This window comes from Arachis duranensis, chromosome 4 (genome assembly GCF_000817695.3).
Source record: "Arachis duranensis cultivar V14167 chromosome 4, aradu.V14167.gnm2.J7QH, whole genome shotgun sequence".
NCBI classification, from domain to species: Eukaryota; Viridiplantae; Streptophyta; class Magnoliopsida; order Fabales; family Fabaceae; genus Arachis; species Arachis duranensis.
Window position 1 is genome coordinate 30730633 of NC_029775.3, and position 8785 is coordinate 30739417.

Consider the following 8785-nt stretch of genomic DNA (forward strand, 5'->3'; position numbering starts at 1 on the left):
AAATTAGATGGTTCTAAATCTGTTTTCTGATTTATCATGCTTTAGGCATTTGGAGAGAGAAAGAGGGTGAAGAGACGGAAGCTAATTGAATCAGTTTTGGTTATTTACGTTGCAATGATACTGAACGTATCTCCTCCTAATTTAAATGTGGTGAAACATTTAATGACCAATATTTTAAATCATAAATAAATAAAACTAATTACTATATTTATAATTAATTAAGTTGTTCCATTTTTTTGCTGATTTGGAGTTGGTTCCATATACTTTTTCGTTATCTATTTTTAAAAAAGAAAGAAAATAATGATCACTTTAATAACTATTAAAAAAAACTAAAAGAAAAAAAAAATTGTAGAAAAACAAATTAAACAATCATTTATTTTCTTTGTGTACAACACCACAACTACAGAAACAAGGTGAAAATTGAATAATTATGGGAGTGAGGCGAGAGAGAAAAAGTTGGTTACAGACTCACAGGTGAGGTGAGGGGGGGAAGAAAGGGAAATATACGAATCCAAGGCTGCCATTGCTGCCACTCTCAACATCAAACTCTCGTTACGCTTAGTTGTCCGCTCCGCCTCTGTGAATTCCATTTCCTCCAAATACGGCAATTCGTCTTCACCTGTCACCATTGACATCACTCACTACACACAAAAAACAAAAAATAAACCAATAAAAAAATAAAAAGAAATAGAGTGCGAACACGACTCTCACACACACACGACAAACTCGTTATGCATTTGCTTCCCGTTCATCAACATCTTCTTTCCGCACTCGTCGATTGAGATTCCAGTTTCTTCGAGAAAGCGTGTATATGCATGTGCGCAAAAACATATGACGCGTTGCGGTTACTTCTGTTCCAGTTTGAGAGATCGAATACAGCCATGGTTACGCGATTACGATAGCCTCCAGTCACTCGCTGTTCTCCTCCTTTACATTCAGGTTCCGCGCTCTTTTTTTCATGAATTCAATAAATGCATAGGTTTAAATTGATTGATTAGTTAATTCATTGATTGAATGTGTATAATTGGAATGGTAGATTGGGTGCGCGATAATTGGATCGCTGGGAGCGTCGTACAATGGTGTGTTGCTTGTAAATCTGGCAATCGCGTTGTTTGCTTTGGTTGCCATTGAGAGTAGCAGTCAGGGACTTGGCCGTACCTATGCCTTCCTTCTCTTCTGCTCCGTGTTGCTCGATATTGCTTGGTTCATCCTCTTCAGCCACGAAATTTGGTGCGTTTTCCGGCAGTTCTTAGGTTTTTGTTTGATTTCTAATTTGTACAACACGCTTGTCCAAATTGGTTGAATTTTAGAACCTTATGCTACGGTGCTTGAGTATTGATTCATTTCTAGCTGAGGGACTCAGTTACTAGATAGATAAAAAGGAAATAAGCATGCTATAGAGATTGAACTATCTAAGAATTTTTTTTAGTTTATTCAATTGCCTTACATTGTATTTTCTTCATGGTACAATTAATAGATATTTGTGCGAGGGATTGTGACTTTGGTTTTTGTTTGCGTCTGATGAAAGACACTGTTTGTGCCTGCAGGAATATTTCCGAGGATGATTATACATCATTTTTTATATTCTCGGTGAAGCTTACGCTTGCTATGCAAATGGTTGGTTTTGTGGTGAGGTTGTCTTCCTCGTTTCTGTGGATTCAGATTTATAGGTTGGGAGCTTCCTATGTGGACACAGCTTCTCGGACAGCAGATTCGGACTTGAGGAATAGTTTCTTGAGTCCTGTTCCCGTGACCCCTCCAGTAGCTAGGCAGCACTCTGGTGCCAATGAGATACTTGGAGGCTCAATCTATGATCCAGCGTATTACTCATCCCTGTTTGAAGATGGTCAAGAGAACAAATTTTCATTTGAGGTAGGCTAAATTCTGCACTGAACGTCAAATGCTTGTTCATATTTGGTTAGATAAATACATTTAGTTTCCAATTAATCTGAATTCTCTGGGTTAGATAGTTTGCTTTGCAATTTTATCTACTCTGATACTAACTCCATAGATAATTTATGTACACTGTAAACTTGTGGAACTTTTGCTGTTGGATTGATTCTTGGCACACAATCCAATTCTCAATAAGCTACAAACTTATCTGGGAACTGGTGCACATGAGGCATTGTGGATTTTACTTTGAAGAAAATCTTTTTCTTATGGTAAAAAGAAATAATCAATCGCTTGCACAAAATTATTCATAGTCTGACTTGTCCAGTTGTCTAACGCAGCAGATATTTTATGTTTAGAGTGAGATCTTTGGTAATTTAAGAACGTGTTTGATTTATATATATTTTCTACTGAGGAAGTTAATTAAGTTTTATGGTACATGAGGTTAGCAGCAGTGTCCTTTACTTAGCATTCTACCTCATTTTGTATTTCCTTTAAAAACCTATCAAGAAAGTTTCTTGTCTGTCTTAATGCTACTAAGCACTGAGATCATTTTTCCCAAGAATACATGATATGCGAATTTCATTAATCCAATGAATTAACTTTGACTAAAAATAATATCAATACCTATCCAAGAGATTAAATTCAGATTTCATTTTCTGAATTCTGTTCTCACTTCCCTATTGTAAGACAGTGGCAAGTAGTGGCCCTCAGTACATTAATTGCATTCCCACTTGCATTTTCATTTTTTGCATTGTGGAAGAGTGATATTTTACCTCTTTCTTTAGATGAATATTAATTATAGGGGAGACTTTGATTAATATTGCATTTATGATAATCTTTTTTCTGTTCAATTCTCTGTTGTATAAACCTCATCAGGTTTTATCTGTTTCATTTTCAATTGGTTTGTGTTTGCAGCTGTGCAATCATGACAGCACCCAAAATGAATCGTCTTCTGTCTCCGAAGTTGCCCAAAAGTCACTTATGGACAGATCTTTGCAGGCGGGGGATGTAAGTATTTGATTGTTGTATGGCCTTTTCTGTACTCTATTAATCTTTTTGCAGCATCGTGAATCTGTATCCCTTTGTCCAAAACCTCTTTCATGCTGATCTCATATTTGCAATGAACTAGATACACAACAGTTTGCTAAATATTTGTTATTTAGTGCGGCAAATTTAAGTTTTCATATGAAAGAAACCTTAGAGGAATAATAACTAATGAATAAGTAATTCTGTTTGTAGAAGCACATTAACAAAGGTCGTTGTTTTGTATTGGGTGTTTTAAAAGTGACTTCTGGGAAGTTGGATATTTTCCATAAAACATTATAAAGGACTTTTGGAGAATTAATTAGCTTTATGGCCAAAAGAGTCAAAAATTTAAAATGTGATTCTTAACTTGTAACTTTTTTTTCTTAAAAGAAGTTTTAAGCAATGTTATCCAAAGAGGCCCTGAATGATAAGTATTGTAGTCTGCTCTAGTTATTTACTGATTTTCATTCGTCTGTAAATAATTTTCATATTGATTATTATAGAGACTTGATTTAGTCACTTTTGATAACATTAATGTGATTATATAAGAATAGGGTCTTACTTGGAATCTTGGATACTACTTGTGTTTGGAAAGTTTTTGAAAAAAGAATACCTTTCATTCGAGTCTTATTGTGCATATAAAATAGCTTGCTATACATAAAATGTGGAACTACTTATACTTTCTGTTATGGATTTTTTCCCAACCATGTTCTGTGTGACATATATTATAGAACTTCTATCTATTGGAACATTTTCTTTGGTCTGCTGAATTTGATTAAGCATATATCTTCTCGTGATAACTGATAAGAAGGCTATGTAAAGCACTTATGATTCCATATATATATAAAGTGAAATAAAAACTGGAAATTAAAATAACCGGAAATAAAAACTGTTATAAAGAGAAATAAAAATAACAAGAAAGTTTATGACCATATGTATATAATTGAAGACTGAAGTTTCAGTGTGGAACTCGTCCCAAAATCTTGTATGATATGGTATTAAGTACAAGTTCGGAAGAAAACAGAAAATCCAATGAAAGAAATGGAGGAGCCCTTCACCTTTCTAACTTCCTCATTCAGGTTCTGCATGATCCTCTCCCCTTGCATTCGTATCTAACTAGTCTAACCCACTAATAAATCACATGGATTCACCCTTTCTCTCTCCTACTCATCATAACCAACAACTTTGTCTCTATTCTCTTCCTGGGCCTAACTGGGACCCAATTGACCTCACCTTCCTATAAGAGTAAACATTTCCAAAATCTGGGGTCTTTATCATTAACTTTCTCACCATATTTTCTATCAAACATTTGCATTTTCATTAACTCCATGTAGAATGTTTGTGTACATGATTTATCTTGGATGAAGCTTTTATGGAGAGTCCACATGTCTTTGTTACTTGGAATTTGGATTGGTGTGCTAAATTGCTGAACATTTTCATTTAACTAAAACAACTCTATTGAGCCTGGCTGCTAAAGAGCTGCTTTTGCACTATTCTTGGAGTCTAGTGATCCCTAGATCATTTGTTGACATTATAAAAGGGAATGATCAAGTTTATATTGAACTGTTAAATCAACATTTATTCAGGCCTTTTTAATACTTATTTGTTGAATTGCTTAAGTGTACATTTTTTTTGTTACAAACATGAGTTTGTTTTGCTTCTTGCTTAAGTATAATCTTGCATCTTGTCATCCCTAGATCATTTGTCTCCCTCTGCTTCTCCTCTGCATCTTGTCATGCTTGAATTTGCCTCTTCATTTACTAATGCTTCACAATTCACATTTCGAAACCATGGAAATAAGAGTTATCTAGTTGATATTAGAACCTTATATATATTTATATTCAGCTACCCACGTATTTGTATATAAATACATGTGTTATTTCATGCTTTTAATGTGTATTTTGTATTTCAACATGTATTCTATAGAAGTGGTTGTATATATATCATATTTATGTCCTTAGTCACTTATAATCCGCTTTGATCCTTGCAGGGTGAGAATGCATCAAACAAGATGGAACTTGTTTAATATAGAGCTTTTAAAAAGCATTTTTCTCACTTCTATATCTGTATGGGAGTGGGGGTCTTGCATTATACTGACAACTCTCCCATTGTAAATGATGCTGAAAAGGAGGAGCACATGACTGGTACATCTATGACACTAATAATAACCGAAGTTGTTACCTCGGAGCAGTACCTGAATATCTTTGTCAAATCTGAGCTGACGCTATTCTGGTTTCATGTGTCAAAAGAATTTTCACTTTGCCTACAGATTACGTATGGGCAAGCAGTTTGGCTCGCTGTGCTTGCTTTGCATGCTGCATCTAGATCGATTTCATTGTGCTTCGTGTGGGAGAAATTTCCTGGAATGTAATACTTCGTTTCAGGGTTCGTCTTTCCTTTTCTTTAGAGAATTAATTAGGTGGCCTCTTGAAAATTGATAGATGTGAAGTGAGTACCAAGATTCTTTTTCATTTATTTTTTGGAATTATACCATGAGGAGATAGTTATAGGGGTTATTGAAAATTTAAAAGATTGGTGTTCATTTTTATGACAAAAAAAAGTTAGTGTCAATATTGAATGAAAATTGGAAATATGCTAGTGCACTTTCTCCAGCTTTCTTGCTGTACAATAGAGGCAGTCAAAAATGAAAAGCTATAGGTCCTCAAGCGCTTGTTGCTCAAGCTGGTGCTCTTCGGACTTCGGATAAATTTCACCAATCATAAGTTCATAACTTATCCATCGGTTTTGAAAGAATTTGTATCCGTATAACAATGTGCTCATTGAAAGCTGCTAAAAAGCGACTATAAATTAATACGTAAGAAAATCAACACGGAGTATATGTAAGCAATTTTTTTGTCGATTCCATATATATATATATATGGAATCGACTATCAGATTTCAAATTGATACAAGAACTAAAACGATGTAGCCATATACTTCTCAATCAAAACAAACTTCGTAGTAGGAAGTTGAGAATCCGAAACTACGCCAGTGTTAGGGTTTGGCAAAAGCCCCCTATATCATCTTATCAATGACAAAAGATTAACAAAAAAACAGCTAATTAGGCAAATAACAAGTAAACAGTGGTATATCCGAATACGGGTCCCACCCTAATAAGATGTTTATAAGTTAAAACTGAAGTTTTGCATCCAATGTAGGTTTCCAAAAAGATAAGTTTGAACGAATGATGAGATCTGTCCCACACCATTCCAAAAATTTTAGCCAAAAGCAGCTAGAGAATTTCCTTAAATAAGTGATCATTTAACAGTCACAATTTTGATGACCGAGGCAGTGCCCACACGGTGTAGAGCCACAACAGAATCCCCAACATTGCAGAGACCCTTTGCCTTGGCGTGCTGAAGGGCAAACTCTAAGGCTTCTTCTGTTGTTTCTGCATGAGAAGCTCTGGCAGAAGCAGCACTTAGTATCGGAACCAACCCACGGAATATCAGGCTATGCCTTGCTGGGGCCTCATCACTGCATGACCAGTCGAAGGTATCAGTCTTGATCTCAGGGACAACTACAGAAAGAATTGGCATCCCCGGCCTGTATTTAGCCACTAATTTTGCAGTACTTCCACCTCTGGTTAGGACCAATATAAGTGCTGCTCTAGCTGAGTTAGCAGTTCTAACAGCAGATGAAGCCAGACTCTCCAATGGGCTCATTGGCACTGGTGAGTGTTCCATGATCCTCTTAAATACATCTCCATAGTCAAGGGTGCTCTCTGCTTCAAGGCATATCTTAGCCATCGTTCGAACAGCAAGTTCTGGGTAAGCTCCAGCAGCTGTTTCACCACTAAGCATCACACAGTCTGTGCCATCAAGAACTGCATTGGCAACATCTGTAGCTTCAGCCCTTGTTGGTCTGGGAGATTTGATCATTGACTCCAACATCTGGGTTGCGGTAACAACTGGTTTTCCTTGGATGTTACACTTGTAGATCATCACTTTCTGAGCAAGAAATATCTTCTCTATTGGTATTTCCATTCCAAGGTCACCACGTGCAACCATAAATGCATCAGAATTTGCAAGGATTTCATCAAAATTTGCAACCCCTTCTTGGTTTTCAACCTAGAACACATTTTCATTAATAGACAGAAGAAGTCATCACAAACACATAATAAAACATGAAAATATATAGTGACAGCAAATAATAGCAACAGCAACAGCACCAGCAGAGACACTTAAAAGATAATTATCTAAATAACATCCCAATTTCTATTTAACAAATATTCAAAATGACACATTAACCATAGATGCAACAGGCATCTCTATATTCCAGGAAATCACTAAGTTTCAAACAGATGTTTTAAAGAACATACAAACAAGGTTAAAAGGAATATGATACCATGAGTTCATAACTGTTTCAGAACAAATAACATCCTAAATAACGTACTGACCAGATTCAAAATCATTTATCTTCTCCGTTGAAGGAGAAAAACGAAAAAAGACAATATAACATACCTTTGACATGAGAAGGATGTTCTTAGCGTGCGGTCCCAGAATCTTGCGAACTTCTACCAGATCAGAACCTTTTCTGACAAAAGAAAGCGCAATCATGTCAATCTTGTTGGGAATTCCCCACTTCAGGATATCTTCTTTGTCCTTCTCTGTCAAAGTCGGGAGATCCACAATCACCCCAGGAAGATTAACATTCTTCCTCTCTCCAAGCATGGCAGAGTTCTCGCAGCGGCACCGGACCAAACCCTTTTCCCTATCGCAAGACAAAACAGTGAACGATATTGTGCCATCGGCGCAGAGTATGACCATTCCGGGTTTCATATCCACCGCCAATTTCTTGTAGCTCATACAGATCATTTTCTCATCCCCCTTTATGTTATAGTCAGTTGAAATAGTTATCTCATTACCCTGTTTCAGTTGGATAGGCTTCCCGTCCTTGAGAAATCCAGTTCTAATCTCAGGACCCTGTACCCAAATACACACACAAAACAAATTACAATAAGGAACCTAGTCAATAATGTTGGAATACTCACTTTTGAGTAAATATAGTTAAAAACAACACAGCTGGAATTGGATTAAACCTATACAGCATAAAATGCAAAAACCACTTAAGACGCCAAAATGAACGAGTTTTGATGCATCCATATTCCATACTTCTATCTATCTATCTATCTATCTATCTATATTCCATAATTGATAGCGGGTACATGAAAAAATTGAATCAACAACCGTTAAACTAAAGCACTGCTATGGAGCAAAAGTGAATAAACAAATAAGCAAAATCGGAAGAAGAATATATTCGTTCGGGAAAAAAAAAAAAAAGAAAAAAGAACCTTGGTGTCGAGCATGACGGCGCAGAGAATACCGGTGTTCTCCATGGCAGCATGAAGATTATCGAGGGTTTCCTGATGGTATTCATGGGATCCATGGGAGAAGTTGAAGCGAGCGACGTTCATGCCGGCGCGAAGAAGCTTCTCGACCATGGGAACAGACCTCGATGCGGGGCCCAGCGTGCAGACGATCTTGGTCTTAGGCTTCTTCTCCAACGCCCTAACCTCTCCGTTATCGTTGTTCATCGCCATGTCTGTTTGGTGAGATCAAATCAGAAAATAGAGAACGTGGTTGTTATTGTTGTTGCGTTGTCGTTTCTTCTTCTCTGTGCTTCTTCTCTGCCTCTGCCTCTGATATTTCAACGATGGGAAGCGAAGAAACGAACAAAAGAAACGAAGATGTTGTATTGTGTTGTGTTGTGTTTAATATTTAAATACGAATAAAAATGCAGAAAGAGACCTCCTTGTGAGCTGTGACTGGTCACTTTGCCTAAATGGACTGCCCACTCCCTATTTCAGTATTACTTTTCAAAAATATATTATTATTATTATTATTATTATTATTATTATTATTAT

General features: G+C 36.4%; 2 protein-coding genes across 2 annotated transcripts; one reads left to right on the forward strand and one right to left on the reverse strand.

The window, feature by feature from the left end:
• The first annotated feature begins 443 nt into the window (after positions 1-443).
• On the forward strand, positions 444-5531 carry LOC107483960 (uncharacterized). Its single transcript, XM_016104574.3, has 5 exons — positions 444-939; positions 1037-1230; positions 1548-1872; positions 2809-2901; positions 4910-5531. Exons 1-5 carry the CDS (start codon positions 832-834, stop codon positions 4943-4945), a joined length of 756 nt encoding a protein of 251 aa, XP_015960060.1. The 5' UTR covers positions 444-831; the 3' UTR covers positions 4946-5531.
• Positions 5532-5826: 295 nt separating this feature from the next.
• On the reverse strand, positions 5827-8633 carry LOC107483959 (pyruvate kinase, cytosolic isozyme). The gene is made up of 3 exons (XM_016104573.3): positions 8213-8633; positions 7383-7844; positions 5827-6989 (listed from the first exon to the last, which is right to left on the reverse strand). Exons 1-3 carry the CDS (start codon positions 8459-8461, stop codon positions 6177-6179), a joined length of 1524 nt encoding a protein of 507 aa, XP_015960059.1. The 5' UTR covers positions 8462-8633; the 3' UTR covers positions 5827-6176.
• Positions 8634-8785: the final 152 nt, after the last annotated feature.

Bases quoted from the DNA above. Each gene is read 5' to 3' on its own strand.
- LOC107483960 (XM_016104574.3), top strand. From the start codon at position 832: ATGACGCGTTGCGGTTACTTCTGTTCCAGTTTGAGAGATCGAATACAG. The intron at 940-1,036 runs GTTCCGCGCTCT...TTGGAATGGTAG, and splicing joins TTCTCCTCCTTTACATTCAG to ATTGGGTGCGCGATAATTGG. The intron at 2,902-4,909 runs GTAAGTATTTGA...TGATCCTTGCAG, and splicing joins GATCTTTGCAGGCGGGGGAT to GGTGAGAATGCATCAAACAA.
- LOC107483959 (XM_016104573.3), bottom strand. From the start codon at position 8,461: ATGGCGATGAACAACGATAACGGAGAGGTTAGGGCGTTGGAGAAGAAG. The intron at 7,845-8,212 runs GTTCTTTTTTCT...ATTTGGGTACAG, and splicing joins CCGTCATGCTCGACACCAAG to GGTCCTGAGATTAGAACTGG. The intron at 6,990-7,382 runs GTATGTTATATT...AATGTGTTCTAG, and splicing joins ACATCCTTCTCATGTCAAAG to GTTGAAAACCAAGAAGGGGT.